A 16,846-nucleotide genomic window follows, 5' to 3' on the forward strand; every position below is an offset into this window, starting at 1 on the left:
TTGGAACTAGATGACCTATAAGGTCCCTTCCAGTACAAACCATTCCATGATTCTCCATGGAGCTTTTAGGCTGAAATCCTCAGGAGCTGGTTCAGGCATAAAACCCGAAATGAGGCTTCTGCTGGGAAAAGGTGTTTTTTTTCTGGAAAGCAGTTCAGATGACCAGCTGAGAGTGATGTCCCACTGACACATCAGGGGTGAGTTTGTGGTTCCTGTATCAGCAGATCAGAGCGTCTTAAGCTCCATCTCTGGCCTAACAAAACACTGTTGTAGGTAAGACCAGAGAAGCTAAGTGACTCACCCAAGGACATGTAAAGAGTCTGTGGCAGTGCTTGGTTGGGCATAGGAGGCAGGGCCTGAAACACTGGCCCTCTTTCCTCTCCAGTTCAGCTGTGTCAGCTTAAACTGCTGCTACACAGACCCAGAGCAGGCCTGACACAGGCTGGGCCCACCTGGCCAAGGGGATGTCCCTTCTTCCTCTGAGTGGTTCAGTCAGGACTTGGGGTCACCCTGGCAGAGGTCAGCTCTGGGTGACTGCTCTCTATCTGAAGGGACCCCACATCAAAGGGATGTCAGAGCTGTTAGACATTCATGATTAGCCCTCTTGCCCTTTCCTGACCAAACCTGCTGCCTCTTAGGGGGAAGCTTGTCTCTGTCCCCTCCCTGCCCTCTCTCACTGCCCCTGACTCAGACTCCCTGCCAGCTTTTGTCCTTGCCATGCCTTCACCATGCACTGTCCCTCTTCATCCTTCCCTCTGGCTCTTGCAAAGTGCAGTGCCCTCCTTTGCTGATCATTTAACCTTTCCTGGTCCTCAGGAACAACAACCAAGCATGATTGGTAGGGCTGCTCCTCCCCCATAGTTAAAACCTTGGAAGATGAAGGGGAGTTTTGACCCACACTAATACAGTGACTGGGCTGTGCAGGTGAGCAGGATGAAGGGCTCCAGCTTGTGTCTGAACTGTGTGGTCTAAGCCTGGAGGAGAGGAATCTGCCCTTGGCCTCCACCTGTGCCTATCCAGATTTGTCTGTATGACACTGGTGCAGCTCTTTGGGATGTCCTGGTAGCAGGACATGTTACAGATGCTGCACACGGTGTCTGAGGAACCAAACATGCCCCAGTTAAAGGGATTTCTCATTACCCATTTATGGACATAGGCATCCAAAGGAATTGAGGTTTTCCTGCTTTCCTCCTCATGTCACCCTAGGATGACATGTTCTCCTATTCCCATAATGATGCCTTGTGTGGTTGAGATCTGAAGAAAAATAAGAAATGAGTCTGGGAGCTAGAACAGAAATGTGGGTGAACAGGGAGAAGGAAGAAGTTAGTTTCCTCTCCAGCAACCTTGAGGAATGCCACAGGGATGTTAGTGAGGCTGGAGGCTGTGGTATCTTCTCTGCACTTGGAAGACCTTTGTCTCAGAGCAGAAGCACAGCTCAGGAAACTGAGGACTCATGAAGCTGTTGTGGTATCTGTCTGTCCTCTGGATAATCTGGCCTCTTATCAGTCCCTGGGAATGCTGTCCCAGGTCTCAATGGGATCAACGTTTCATTCTTCTGCACTGTGCAGGAGACAGCTTTTTTCTTCTCTCCATGAATTTTTTTCTGAGGTTTCCAGAGGAGGAAGCACTCAAATTCTCCTCTTGGGAACTGCCAGATCAGACAGGAGCTGAGAGGCCCAGGGGATGCTGTAGCATGTGAAGACACTTAATTAATGAGATAGCTAATTTAATGTAGAGGAAGGAGAGAGGCCACAGCCACATCTTCAGGATCTCCAGTTCCCACTGTGACACTTTCAACTCTGGATGCTTTGGCCAGGCTCAGCTCTGGGCATGATCCTCGGCACCTCAAATACCAGTAAAGGCACGTGAGTGGCTCATAAAGTGAACCCTGGACACCCCTCATACTTACCTGTGATGGAGATCTCAGGCTTTGGCAACACAAATGCTCTCTTCAGGCCACTGTATCCTGGTTACAAACTCACAGTGAACTTTTTGCGGCTGCCACCATGACCCACCTTGGTGCTCTGCAGCACCTGGTACTTCGATTTCCTATATGAATTGTCAGGATTCTAGGAATTTGGCCACTTGGATCTCATACTGAGTTTTATTTTTCAAGCAGGCCCAAAATTTGGTAGTTCATTGCCTTGCTCTGTTTAAAAAAGGAAAATTCAAGGCAGTTGTGTCTTCCAGAGAAGAACCAACCCTGTGTCACCAGGGACACTGTAGTAGAAAAGTTATTGCATAAATCAGTTAAGTTGGATTTCTGCTTTGTGACACCCCACATTATGTTTAGGTAGCACTGGGAATTTTTGCATGATGTGTTGGGTGGCTGCAAGTGGCCAAGTGGTTACCTGCAGTGTTAAGATAGGGTTAGAAAAAATCCAGCTGAATTGGGAAGTATGTGATCAGCACTAGAGTTAAATGCTGTTTCACCAGCTCTGAACCAGCCTTTCATGCCATGTCAGAGAGATGCAAGGTGCCTATTACAGAAAGCCCAAGAAGTGTTTCTCATGTGTCATGCTCTCACCCTCCTCAGCCCACACGCTCCAGATCTGTAATTAATGGTTGGTTTGAGGGACAGATTCTCCAAGGTATTTAGGTATGTGGAAGTCATATACTGCTGAGACATTCAAAAGCACGTAGAATGCCAAATCTGTGTTTTCAAAGCCTCAGCAGGTGCCTTTTGCCTCTCTAGATGTCTTAAGTGCCTTCCTGAATCTAGGCTAAGTTGTGAAATGTGAAGTTTCTGGAACCAGAAGGTCTGGTTGTTATTACTTGACATTGTAGTGGCCTAGTAGTGTAAGAAAGATAAAGATCCTCTTGGGTGGTTGAGAAGTGAGGAGAGCATGGTTACTACCTTACTGTTACCTCATTGATATGTTGCTGCCTTTCACCAAACTTGCCTGTCCTAAGCTTCATGTCACTGATCTGCAGAATTCCCATGTGGATAGCAAGGTGCTGCTTGCCAGAGAAGGACAAGTGATACCTTTGTGTATTCCAACAAAGGAAATTTGTTGCAGAATAGATTTGAAACCACTTCGAACTTCCTGAGAGCATTCCAATTACAAGTTATGCAACTTTCCTCATTCTGCTGCTACTGTTTTGTTGTTTGTTTTACTGTAGTTTTTGCATCCTAACAGTAACTATATTTGCTGGGAAGGAAGTATTTTATGTTTGTAAACCACATGAGAATTGCCATACAAAAGTCTTTAGACTCAATCTAGGAAATGTACAAAGCTTCAGCCTCTTTTGTGAGCATTAAGTGTGACGTGGAGGATTGATTTTTGGGTCTCTCTGCTCAGCTGTCCTCCCCAGACCTGTCTGCCCTGCAGTTGTCTGTCTGTATTGTCCTGCGGAAGGGAAGACTCCTTGAGCATCATTTCTTGAGCTGTCTCTTACATTACCACTCCTGTTTCACCACAGGCCTCAAAGATGACAAGGATCTGAAGTTCCTCCTGAAGGGCAGCCAGCTGCTAAAAGTGAAGTCCAGCTCCTGGAGAAAGGAGCGGTTTTATAAGCTCCAGGAGGACTGCAAAACCATCTGGCAGGAGTCGAAGAAGGTGCTGAGATCTCCAGAGTCACAGATCTGTAAGTAAAGTCTGCTTTGTCACGGGCAGTGGGGCACTTTGTGAGAGGTGCTTGAGGTGAACCAGGACCTTTATGTGTGGTGTGGAGGCAGGGCTTGGAGCAGTGAGACCAGATCCTTCATACCTCCTGTAACACACAAGCTGAGGGATGCTGTCAGCTCCGGAGACAGCCGCGAGGAATCTGCCGTGTCAGGAATGGCCACATTTCCCAAGCTCACGAGCTACTGCTTGAAATGGTTGTGGGGTGGGCTGTGCTGCTCTCAGCAGCCCTGCCTGGCTCGTTTCCCCCCCAAATTGCTCAGGTTACTCAGGTGCCCAAGCCCTAATGCTCAGTGTGAGACATGGTGTGAGAATCTGTGGTGTGGTCTGTGCTCTTGGGCTGTTGGTCTGGGCTCTGCCAGGACACTTCTTTCCCGCCTTCAGTCCCTGGGAGAACTGTCATTTAAGCCTCACAAGGGAACTGCAGAGAAGGGGAAACCCAAGGGCTGGCAGGAGATGTCTCTGGGAAGGAAAGCCTATTCTCATTCTTATCTTGGAAACCCAGAATCTGCCCTATTGTAAAAAGTCCAGATATGACAATGGTTTTTATGGCACAGGAAGAACAATTCTGTGCCAGCATCACCCAGCTTGGCGCCGTATCTGGGACCAGGAGCCCAATTGTGCAGTCAAAATGGGATCAGGCAGGGAGTGTGTCTGTTTGTATCTGGGTTTTCTTCTCATTTGGTATTTTTATGATATATTTCTCCATATTTTCTGACATTCTTCTCTCATGTTTCACTAATCATCACAGTGATGATGTAAATCTATGAGGTAAATTAGTAACATGGACTATATTTTATGGTATGTTGAAATGTGCTATTTACACAGTTTTTTTGGTATTGATTACAATTAACTAAATGAAGGGTGGGCCTTCCAAATTACCCCACCTCCCACAAGCAGTGATAAGATTTTCAGTGGGAGGAGTAAAGTAGCAGGGTAAAATACATTTCTTTTGTAACCCTGATGGCTGCACATGACCTTGAGCACCTCATTTAATCTCTTTGTGCATCCTTCCCCACACATTTTCTTTTTCCTCCTCTATCTAAATGTAAAAGACTTTGAATCACAGAATCCTAAAATGGTTTGGGTTGGAAGTGACCTTGAAGATCATCTCGTTCCAACTCCCTGCTGTGGGCAGGGACACCTTCCACTATCCCAGGTTGCTCCAAGCCCCATCCAACCTGGCCTTGGACAATTCCAGGGATGGGGCATCCACAGCTTCCCTGGGTAACCTGTTCCATCCAGTGTCTTGCTGCCCTCTGAGTGAAGAATTTCTTCCTAACATCTAATCTAAGTCTCTCCTTTTTTAGTTTAAAACCATTCCTCCTTGTCCTATCACTGTCTGCCCATGTAAAAAGTCCTCTCCCTCTTTTTTCATAAGCCCCCTTTAGGTACTGAAAGCTGCAGTGAGGTCTCCCTAGAGTCTTAGGTTTAGAGCCTGTCCTTTCCCAGGTTTGGATGCCCAGCATGGTGGGATCCTGAGCTCAGCTGGGCTCTTCAGGTCTCAGTGCAATAATCCATTTAACAACTACAAACACGAAGACCTCAGTGAATATTTGTCCTCTGGGAGCACCTGCTCTGCTGAGCTCTGTCCTATATGAAACCAAAGTCCTTTACCTGATAATATCTTGCTATAAAACAAATAAGGACATGGTTTGAGAAGAATCACTTTCAGAGCTTGCTTTCCTGTGCTATGAGCCAGCCCATAACTCAAAATTATGGGGTCAGAGAGCACCTACAGCAACAGTCCTGACCCCACCTGGTCCTCAGAAGTAAATGGGAGGGGAACCCTGTGCTGTGGCTCCAGAGACCTTGGCACCTGCCTGGTTGAACCCATTGCCTCCATGGCTGAGGCAGTGACATGGAGAGCAGGCACAACTGTGACTTTTTTTATTTACTGAGTTGCAATAAGAGTGAGCTCAAATCCTTTGAGCTGGGCGTTGGGCCCAGACTTTGGGAGTGTGTCTGTGTGGGTGTGGATTTACAGCACTCAAGATACACTTTGGTAACTGAGCACAACCAGTGTTGCCACACTGCTGGAGACAGAGGCAGTGTCACTGTGGGAAGGAGAACCTGCTGTGCCCTGGGAGTGTCCTCAGTGCAACGTGAAGGGGCAGTGATACTACCTGATGGCTCACAGGCACCTGCATGCTCCTTGATACCCCATGCATCCAAACCTTTCCCAGAGAAATGTTCTTCCACTACACAAGGTTGCTCAAAGCCCCATCCAACCTGGCCTTGAAAAGGGATGGGGCAGCCAGAGTTTCTCTGGGCAACCTGTTCCAGTCCCTCACAACCCTCACAGAAAAGAATTTCTTCCCTATAGTTAATCCAAACATGCTCTTTTTCAGTTCAAAGCCATTCCCTTTTGTTCTATCACTACTTGCACTTGTCCAAAGTCCCTCTCCAGCTCTCCTGTAGCCCCTGCAGGTATGGGAAGGGGCTCTAAGGTCTCCCTGGAGGCTTCTCTTTCTCCAGGGTGAACAACCCCATCTCTCTTAGCCTGTCTGCAGTAGAGGTGCTCCAGCCCTCTGAACATCTTCATCTTCCTCTGGACTCATTCCAAAAGGTCCACGTCCTTCTGATGTTGGAGGCCCCAGAGGTGGATGCAGTACTCCAAGTGGGGTATCACAAGAGCAGAGTAGAGGGGCACAACCACTTCCCTCAACCTGCTGGTCACACTTTTTCTTGCTTTTCTCATTTATTGATCCTCTGAAACCTTCCATTCTCAGCTTTCAGAATGGTCACTGGGTTTGAGTTTCATTCTTGAGCTTTTAACTTCACCAGGCTGGTCGGGGTTCAGGTATAGAGAGGATTATCCTGGCTCTTGTTGTGTCCTTTGGCAGGCTCTACCACCACGGCTGCCTTCTCATTTGATCTGGTGTGTGAAGGTGGTCACATCAGAGGAGGAGTGCAGGGTCACGATTTGAGGCCCAAAATCAGGGACTTCAGTGTGAGTCTCTCCAGAGGGTCTCCCTTCCTTGTTGACAGACAGCTACTTCGCTCTCCAGTACAAAGCCTTCCTAAACCTGCAGATAAGCTCCCTTTTTAGGATGGAAAAATAGTGAGGAGAACGGAAACTGGGAGGTTTGAGCAGCGGGTCTAATCTTATCTGCAGCATTGCTGGCAGTGAGCAGATGGATGCACCTCAGAGGAGCAAAGCCTGGGCAGGGTGAGGGTTATGTTTTTGTTTGGATGATTTCCTGTTATTCCTATTGCTGCTCTTATGACCATGTGGAAAAGTTATTTGTAAACCATTGTGTGGTGGAGCCTGGTAGATAACACTGGGGACTGCCAAGGTCAGGTAGGAGAATCTTAGATCCTTGAAGTTCAAAAAGCCCAACATATCAGGGTTGTCACAGGCACAGATGTTGCCCAGCTCAGATACACAGGGTACAACTAGTACCTTCCTCTGTTGTCTTTATTTTAAACAACTGGGAATTTAGATTGGATCCTGTCTTCATAGCTGTAATACCCTCAGGGATTTTTTTGGGGGGATAGGCTGTGTTTCCAAAATGGTTTCTATGCAGGTAGAGCATGATCCATTTTTTCCTTATTAGCCATAATTTTTCAGTATGTTCCATTTAAGTCCAAGGGAACAGGTTTTTTTTTCCAAAAGCCCTTGAAGCATCTTAAGTCAGTTTTCCAAGAAGCATCTTCTGCCCTGTGTGTGCTCTCTGGTTGCCTCCAGCAGAGACATAGGAATGCTGGGCATGAAGGGCAGCACAAAAGCACCATTTTTCAGCATAGTCTGCTCCATCCTGGGTCTGAGCTACATATCAGATCCATAAACACCCTGCTGTGTTACCTTAAATGTTGTGTAGGGCCATGGACAGGGTGGATGCTTCTTTGGCCCATGAGGCTTTTACACAGCTTTCTCCCTGGGCTGAGAAAACAGAGTTCAGGTTGCACGATTAATAGTTTTGGGGTAAAGAAAAGATTTGTGCAGTGGAGCTGGAAAATGGTTCATTCTGAGCCAGTTCACTGCTGAGCATCACTGTGGTGCAAGGGAGGGGAGTCAAAGGGGGCAGAGGGCCTGGATGGCAGGAGCAGCAGCCTGTCAGTAGCACTGTGTAGTTTAGCTGTTGTCAAATATCAGATCTCATCTATGTGAAATAAAAAGAGCAAAAAGGCATTTGCTGCTTTCAGTGAAATTGATTTTTGAAAGTATTTTCTTAAACCAGCTGTAATCCCTTGTGTGAGCTCACTTAAGCCAGACTCAATCCCTTTAAAAACTCTCTGAACTCGGGGATTTGTAGGGATGGCTGAAAACTTTCCAGTGAAACATCCTTTTGAGCATTTGGTGGAGGAACAGAATATTCAAAGCCAGAAGGAGAAGACTGAATGAGTCATTTAGGTTTAGGGGTGCTACAGTGGGGCCCCAGAGACGGTGCTTTGGTACCTCCTGCACTCTGTCTCTGCTGGAGGCTCAGGGAGGTGACGTTTCCCATGGCAGCCGTGAACAGAGCTTTGCACACTGAACCAGGGATGACTCACTGGGGGTGTGTCCTTGAGTCAGAGCAGTGAAGTCAAGAAAGAACTTCAGGAGTTTTAGCTGAAATATTTCCATTTCTGGCCAAAAGATTTACGTAAAAACTGCTATTGTTGGAATTTTTTTTTTTCCTGTATTTTGGTTAAAATAATCTGCTTTGGGAACAATTTACAGAGGTGGACTATATTCATTGCACTGCTGAGTGTTGCAAGTGGTGATCGTATTATTATTTAAAGTCATGAAATTGATATTTTGATGTAGTAATTAGTTATCTCACTATTAAAAATGCACAAAATTTGTTCCAGTTCCTCTGACTTCTGGCCCAACTATAGGATATTTTTCAGCAGAAAACTTTTTCCTTCATTTATGGCTTGCTGTGAAATTAAGGAGTGCCCTTAAAATGCCATGCAATGAACATAACATACCGCTTTTTTTTTTTAAGAATAAATGCTTGTCTCCACTGAATTAATGCCCTGAACTTGCTTGCAGAAGAACATGAAGGATGTGATATTTCTCTGTGCTTGCTCGAGTCAAGAAGTGAAAGCTTTAAATTGTTCCTGATAAGTGTCTAAAGTCAACAGAAACTCCCAGCAACCTGTATGCACACAGCAGGTAGCTGGCTGCACCTACTGCTTCCTTCTGCAGTTTTCTTTAGGAATCACTGCTCCGTGGTCAGACATGTATTTATCCCTGGAAAAATATTTGCTGATGTGAATGTGTTATGCAAGGCGGCCGTCAGCTGTGAAAACAAAACCGTCTGTCTGTGGGTCTCGTCAGTTTTTATCAAAATCACTCGGCCCATAAAACACGTCATTTCAAATGCAGGGCTGCCTGTTTCTTCGATTGAGTTTTGAATCAGGCCACTGCCTGCGTCGCCGGGACAGTTTTCATCACAGGCAGTGTGCTGACAAATATCGACCTTATTCTCCACAGCATATGTTAAATGCAAAGACAGAAGTGTGGAGAGCCTCAGATCCAAATTTAGCGGCGCTGTGGTGGCAGGAGAAGTAGGAACTAGTCGCTGAAATAGTTTGCAGGGCCCTGGTTGGGATGTGTGGAAGGAATGTAAATAGAGACCTCTCTATTTACATCAGCGCCCCAAGCTGTGATGGGTAGGCAGAAAGGCTGGGTAAAGACCTTATATTAAAAGGAATTTCCAGACAACCTGTAAACTTGCATGTGCATTATATCACTGGTTGTCAGCGGGTGACACACGCCAGCAATGAGGGCAGACTGCTGTGCAGCTGATCTCCAGTTAGAACAACCTGCTGAGCATGTCAGTGCAGGGGGAGCAGAGAAGGGAATGGATGAGGAATCAGCAGCTGGCACCTGCAGTAATCCACGCACAGGGAGATGAAAGAGCAATGTGGTCAGGGCTAAGAAGGCACAGCACAGTGGGGCTCATGCTAAACCCACCTGAGTCATTACGATGAAGCATCCCTCAGGGGTGAGGGTGACGGATAGCCTCTGGTATTCCCAGTCCGGAGAGCTGACAGTGCTCCAGCTCCCGCTGATTACAAAGGTCCTGATCCCAACTGCGTTTGGCCATCAGCATCAGCCCCCTGGGGGGAAACCGAAATCAACCGAGAGAGCGGCTCTTCCTGAGGTGAAACCAAAGCGAGGAGCAGCACGCGGTGCCCGTTCGCCCCGTGTGCTCAGCGTGTTGTGAAATCCATGCCGTGTCTCTGTGGGGCAGTGCTGGGGGCAGGCAGCAGCTCTCATCTGTTCCTGACAAGATGCTGAGCCCTCCTGGCCGCGGTGCAGCTGGTGAGGGCCTGAGCTCTCCGCGGACATGCAGGATGCTGCACAAGCTGTTAACGGCTGGGCACGTTTCTCATCTGCATTTCCTGACAGTAAACAGAAGTGACTTACGGAGACAATTAGAGTGGGATGGAGTAATTCGATGTGACTGAACGCCACATTGCAGGTGTCAGTTACTAATGACAGGGGGGCAGGATAAGGAAAGGATCTGAGGAGTATTTCCCCCAGAGTGAAAAGCTGCCCCCCCTGCCCCAGTGAAACAGCTGTTTGGCAGTGCCTCCAAGTGTCTGCACAGTGACCCTCCTCTCCCTCCTTATCAGCAAAGGCACAAGAAAAGAGAAGCACCTGTTGGTCCTTGTCCTTCACATGCTTGCAGATGTGAGTTCACTTTCTTATTCTCTCTCTTGAAAAAGATTCCTGACAAAATATCTCCTCTCAAAGGGCTGCCTGTCAAAAAGTAGGAAAAAAAAAGGGATTGCTCTCTGCCTCTGTTCCTCCTTTCCCTGTATTCTTTAGGATTACCAAAGAGTTTACTGTCCATGCTCCCAGCATAGTCTGGACATTTCACTTGTGGAACAACGATGGGAGAAGAGATTGAGAGGCCAGTGGCCAGGGCTCATCTCTCAGACAATTTCTCTCATCAGGGAGAAAAACCCTTGTCAGGGTTGTTCTTCTGGACCTTCAACACTTGTACACTGGAATCATAGCATGGCTTGGGTTGGGAGGAACCTTAAAGATCATCCAGTTGATTTCCTCTGGGAGGTGTTCCTTCTGCATGAGGAGATTAGGTTGCAAGTGTAACAGCAAGCTCCCTGAAAACCATGAAGAGAGAAATCCATATCAAAAGAGATACCCAAAAGATACATTTTGGTTGCCTGAAAACATCCTTGCTGTCAAAACTGGCCTCATGGATCCTGCAGGCCTGACCCATCCCTGCCTGCTGATGCCATGGGTGAAACAGAAGGGCACTGGGCTGAGAATTAGCAAGGGGGAAGCACAAGGGCAGGATCTGGTGATGAAAATTGAAAGGAGGGTTAAAAAGAAAGTTCCCAACATCTCCCTGAGAGTGGTTCAGACAGGAGGAATTTCACTGGCTCCAGGGAACACTGCTGTGTGTCCATGTCAGTGGGGAGCCTTCAGCTGTGGCACTGTCCGGGCAGCACCCACAGCAGCCAGGAAGGCTGACCAGGACATAACCTGTGTGACTCTGTGTCTGGAGGCCAGGAAGAACACGAGCTTCCTTGGGCTGTGCGTCATGTTTTGGGCTTTGTACAAACCACCTCTTCAGCAGACGTAAACACTCGGGAGAAGTGGATGCAAACTTTCCAGATTCTCTTCTGCTTGTGGTTATCTCCCCGCTGTGGCGTGGTGGGGAAGGAACAGGGAGGTTGCAGGGATATGTGATTGATGGGCATTTGCTGTGAGTGTTCCTCTGCTGTGAAACGTGTCTGTCCCCCAGTTATTTTTGATTTCTCCTTGCAGATAGCTCAGTTAGTTTGGGACTGCTAATGAAGTGCACTGGCTGTCTGGGAGCAGCTGATAAAGTACTCATGCTGGGTTAAGATTTTCCAGAAAAGAGATAACTTTTGCAGATGGCTTGGGCCGACTCCTTTGGCTTCAGCTTTTTTATTGATAGATGAAAACACACAACCAAGCTATGGAAAGCTTTAAAAAGTGTCCTCCCCTACCCTGCTTTTTTAACAGTTCCTGTGTTGATAGTTTCTCCCCTTGTCTCGTGTGACTACAGTAGACACCAGTCCTGCTCTTCAGCCTTCCTTGTACCTTTTCTGCATTGAGAAACTCTGTTACCTCCATCATCCTCTTCTCAACACACCTCAAAGAGATCAAGGCAGCCCTTCCAGACACAGGTTTTCAATCTTTTTTTCCTCCCACACAGCTCTCTTTTCCAGTGGAGTCACGAAGCCATGTAATGGTTTCCAAAGAATCCCTCCTAAATTTCCAATATTTAACATCAGATTTTCTAGTTTTGGAAACACGAGGTTGTTGCCAACCCAAAGTTTAGGGACTGATTGCACAAGCAGACTAACTAGCCATTCTGAAGGACAATAACTCTTGTGAGCCAAGCAGTGGTGAGCAGTTGGCAGGTGATGAGGAATAACAGGATGATCCTTCCACTTGCACTACCATAAGCAGAAAAGACCCAGAGTGGAGGAGAATCACTTATTTATGGACACTTCTGCATCTGGGATGCTCAGCCTGGACTTCCTTTCTGATCAAGGGTCCTCTGTAGCCATTGATTAAGGGTATGATTTATCTTACTCTGAAGTTTTTGTTTAAATAGGACAGAACATTTACGTTCCAAAATCTCCTTTTTTTTCCCCTGTTGGCTATAAAAGGATCCAACTAAACTTTAGACTTTTTGCCTGAACAGAATCTGTCCAAATGTGATAGCATGCTTTGTGTTAAGGATGAAGTTCCACCCGAGGCACAGCCACTATCATTTGGTCGATGTCCCAGTTAAAGGGCAAAATCACCAGGCTTTAGTACTCTCAAACTTTTGCTCAAAGGTAAATTGGCCAGATAACACAATTCCACAGCAGCCCATCCCAACCCAACCTTTTCCTCCCCTCCCCTCAGCTGCTCAACTGTTGCCCTTTACCGAGTGATAATCAAAGACCACACAAAGATAATGGCTCATGATTGTCAGGGAGGAGCTTTGCCAGCTCTAGGAAGCTCCTCATGGTGTGTTCTACAGGAACCAAACCATCAAAGTGCTGTGGCAGATGTTTGACCACCACAACATCTGGTGAGGATTTGAAGAGAATGTGAAGTGTTGGTTTTGGGAAGTCAGTGATTTTTGAAGACTGAAATTTTGTTGGTTTTTTTTTTTTTTCTTTTTCCCCAGCAGCTGAGCATTATCATGACTGCTCTGGGGAAAAAAAAAGGAAAAGTTTTCGAACTCTAGTGAGCATCTGATGAATTGTGGATGATCCCATGGCAGCCATGCTAAAAACGTGCAGGGTGGATACCGAGCTGGGTTTTTCTGCAGTGTTGAATTTGAATGAGCTGGGCACTTTAATGGTGAAATGGTTGTTTAAAGGCAAGTTTTTCCTATTCAGCTAAACCGGGGAGATATTACACTCACACACTGCTTTTCAACAAAGCTCCTTCGAGATAAGCTCAAATAAAGTTGTTCTCACACAACTCTGACAGAGGAAATAATTTTTAACTGTACTTTGCAATTTGAGGCAGAGTAGAAGTTAAGCGCTTTTTTTCCCATTTCCTGTGATTGTGTCTGGTTTTTTGGCAAGCTTGTTATAGGAGATGGCTGAATATCTCTCAGGTGTGTTGTTGTTTCTAGGTGTGCCCAGGTATTGGTAGATGTTTGGAAAATGTACCTGGTCTGTCTCCTACCCAAGAAAATGCCATGAGATTTTTTTGGTTGTGAAATCCAGCACTTTGCAAACATTTTTGCCATTTTTTGTGTGTAGGTGCCATCCCTACTTTGGTGTTAAGTTTCTCATCAGTCAAATGTGGTTAAGAAGTTTCTCTCCTTTCCTCTCAGCCCTTTCATAGAATCAGAGAATACTAAAATGGTTTGGGTTGGAAGGGGCCTTAAAGACAATCCAGTTCCACCCCCCTACCCTGGGCAGGGACACCTTCCACTATCCCAGGTTGCTCCAAACTCTGTCCAACCTGACCTTGAACACTTCCAGGGATGGGGCAGCCACAGCTTCTCTGGGCAACCTGTGCCAGGGCTTTGTGTGTATATTAATTGGACCGTGAAGAACAAAAAGAGGCTGTGGTTGCTGCCAGGAGCTTGCCTGATTATACCCCAGTTTGAGGGCACCTGAATGCTCTCAGGGCAATGTGGGGGTGTCTGCATTACTTACATTTGTTGAATAAAATAGTCTCTTAATAAACTGCTCCTTCTGGACTGCCTCGTGTGTGCAGTTTGCAAACTTGGGGCAACTTCAGGGCTCATTTCCACCAGCTGAGTGGCCCAGATGGGAATGGGGAGGATTAAGTCTGCCCTTGACAGGGCCAAGGATGGAGTATGGGTGACACCAGACTGCTCGGAAGCTTTGGTCTTTGTCTCCCTAATTTGCACCAGGATGTCTGAGAAGAATAGATGGGATTTTAAATTTTACCTTCTCACTTTTTTTGCAAGCTAAAGAAAGACTGTTTTCGTCCCTGCCCTCATCTTACTGAAGTCACCTCTCATTTTGCCCAGAGAGGTTGTGGACTCCCCATCCCTGGAAGTGTCCAAGGCCAGGTTGGACAGGGCTCTGAGTAACCTGGTTTAGTGGAAGGTGTCCCTGCCCGTGGCAGGGGGCTTGGAACAAGATGATTTTTAAGGTCCCTTCCAACACCAACCATTCTGTGATTACAGAATTTTCCTGTGGGGTGATGTTCACAGGAAGGCACATCCCCACTCTCCCCATTCTTATGGGTGATGAGTCAAGGGATGCTCAAGTCAGGGATGCTCCAAAGACTTGGAACCAAACTCTTGGTGGTGATTTGTATCTCACAAGCAGGATATCACAGTATGGCACCTTGTGCATATTCTGCTTCTTTGTTAAGTAAAGAACGTGGGGAAAGAGTTTTTCTTTTTAAAATTTCTTGCTCTTTCTGGTCCTTTTGATTTGAGCTTTCTTTAGTACCAAAGTTTGGGGAAGGGAGGAATGGGAAGGGAATCCTCCAGAGGCTTCAGGAAAAGGAGAAAGAGTAATTCCTTAATATCCTTCACCAAGTAGAGATAAGGCTGACTGAACCCCTGCTGACAGCAGGCTCTGCTTTCTTTCCACAGTCTCCATTGAAGATATTCGGGATGTGAGGTCAGGCCATAAAACAGAAGGTATGGAAAAATACGCCAAGGATGTCCCAGAGTATCGCTGCTTTTCCATCATCTTCAAAGACCAGCGGAAAAACCTGGACCTCATTGCGAGTTCAGAGGATGATGCCAACCACTGGATCTCCGGCCTTGGGAAAATCATAGCCCACAGCAACTCCATGAACCAGAAACAGAAACTCCAACAGTATCCTTTGCCTTATAAAATGATTAATCACAGACAAAGATGCACTTGTCTTTCCCCGTGGGTGGAGATAGTAGAATAACCTCCTTTTTTCCCTGCTGGCCCTGGGCACTGAGTTTTCTCTCACACTGATTTTTGCACCCAGGCAAACTCCCTGGTTTCCAGTGCTTTTTCCCCCTGTTTTATGGTGATACCAGCAAGAATGCAGCTCCTTAAGCAAAGAATTGCCTCTTTCATGGAGCTCCAGATAAAACAATCATTACTTTTTGTGTTCTTCAGGGGTCTGTTTCACTTGCATTGCAGTGAACTCCAGGACAGGCACTTCTTGGCAAGGCATGAAAAGCCCATACTGTTTATCATGTTTCTCGGTAATACAAGGCAAGGGAACTGATTCTTCTCACTGCCAAATTTACTCTGGGGTAGCTCCACTGACTTCAGTGAAATTACTCCTTATTTGCCTCAGCATGGGAGGAGGTTTTACCCTGAGAAAATTTGCAGTTGCTCTGTTGACAGTGCAGAGATCGGAAAGGAAAAGGAGCAGAGCAGGAAAGGAGAGTGAATTCTTTATGAAATGGGGAGAGAGTTAGTTATTGGGTGAGATCTTGGTTCTGCTGAATTCACAGGGAATCCTCCCTGGGGCTGCATTTCACTCAGTAAGTTGCTTTATGACCATGGGTCTCACATGTAAAAAGAGAGAATATCTGTGGGTGGATTTTCTGCAGTCCCTGTGTGTCTGAGACCCTGACCGTGACATATGAACCTGTTGGCTGTTTTCACCTTGATTTGACAGAGACAGTCATAAAATATTAAGTTCCTTTAAGCTTCCCAAAGACAGGAATCCAGCTATCAGAGAGGAAATCAGATCTCTCTCTTGGTGAGCGAAGGCTGCGAGAGCTTCATGGCTTGTTCAACATTAAAGCATCTGCAGAGGGGAGGGGAGACCCAAAATCCTCAGCTGGGGAAAACCCCAGAGCTGGAGGATGAGCATAAGCAGGCAATAGGGAGTCTTGCCCTCAGTAAAGGCTTCACCCCATGTGGGTTCTCTGCTGGGTAATAATGTACTGATGTTGAAGGAGATGGTGCATAAATGCTGAGCTTTCATCAAGCTTTACCCTTCTGTGGATTCTCTAAAGTCTTTTAAGCACTTGCACAACCACAGTGCTGTTTGTTTAAAGGAATCAGACTCCATTAGTTCTGATGTGCCTGGGATGGGATGCTGTGTTTATCTCCTGCACTATGAGTATTTTTTTGGATGGTTTTTTAAGTTCTGGGCTGTAAGGTCACTCCTCAGCCACCCCACAGTGTGTAGGGGAAAGTCTGGGTAACACGAAGCTGTCCCTGGAGCACTTCAACTTGAATATATTGCTGAAAAAACTTCCCCATAGGAAGAGACAAGATTGCTAAGGGGGGAAAAATAACAATGATATTTGCAAGGGAAGAAGGCTGTAAATTTCCAGCATGGAAAAGTGCCTCTCTGTCTTTGGAAAGCAGAATTGAAGCTAAATAGGGTGGGTAGGCAAACCATATTTCTGGAAGAGTAATTACCGTGCAGTGCTGGCTTCCAATCTGGGATTGTCTCAGGCCATTTAACGTAACCTGGAATTACAGAACAGCATGATTTCTCATTTGAAATTTGATGATGTTTAATTAAAGCCTGGGATTTTAAATTTAGTCTGCCTTCACTGGGTTTGCTTGGCAGTGTGGGCTTACTCAGATCTTCCTTAAACCTCAGGAGTGTTCTTTGCATCTGTGAGCACAGAAGGGGAAGAGCCAGGAGATGAGGGGAAGTGTTGTGTCCCCTGCCTGTCCCCCATGACTGGAGAATTGACTTGCACTGTGTCTTTTCCAGCCTCACAAAGCCTTGCAAATTAAGTAAGGAATGTGCAAGTTTTGAAAACACATATTGAAAGCAAAAACCCTGCTAGTTTCAGGTGGGGATTGTTCTGCTTATAATACAGTGGAGTTGCCTG

The 16,846-nt window shown here is 46.5% G+C and overlaps 1 protein-coding gene across 2 annotated transcripts in view; it reads left to right on the plus strand.

Moving 5' to 3' along the window:
• The window catches only part of PLCD1 (phospholipase C delta 1), a 52,294-nt gene that overhangs the window by 9,837 nt on the left and 25,611 nt on the right, over positions 1 to 16,846 (plus strand). For both annotated transcript variants that reach the window (XM_027660613.1, XM_027660612.1), the window contains exons 2-3: positions 3,424 to 3,588; positions 14,651 to 14,879. In XM_027660613.1, coding sequence (XP_027516414.1) covers positions 3,424 to 3,588; positions 14,651 to 14,879 — 394 coding nt within the window. The remainder of the gene's footprint in view (positions 1 to 3,423; positions 3,589 to 14,650; positions 14,880 to 16,846) is intronic.

The sequence above is a fragment of the Corapipo altera genome, unplaced genomic scaffold, assembly GCF_003945725.1.
Source record: "Corapipo altera isolate COAL_440 unplaced genomic scaffold, ASM394572v1 126, whole genome shotgun sequence".
Taxonomy (NCBI): Eukaryota; Metazoa; Chordata; class Aves; order Passeriformes; family Pipridae; genus Corapipo; species Corapipo altera.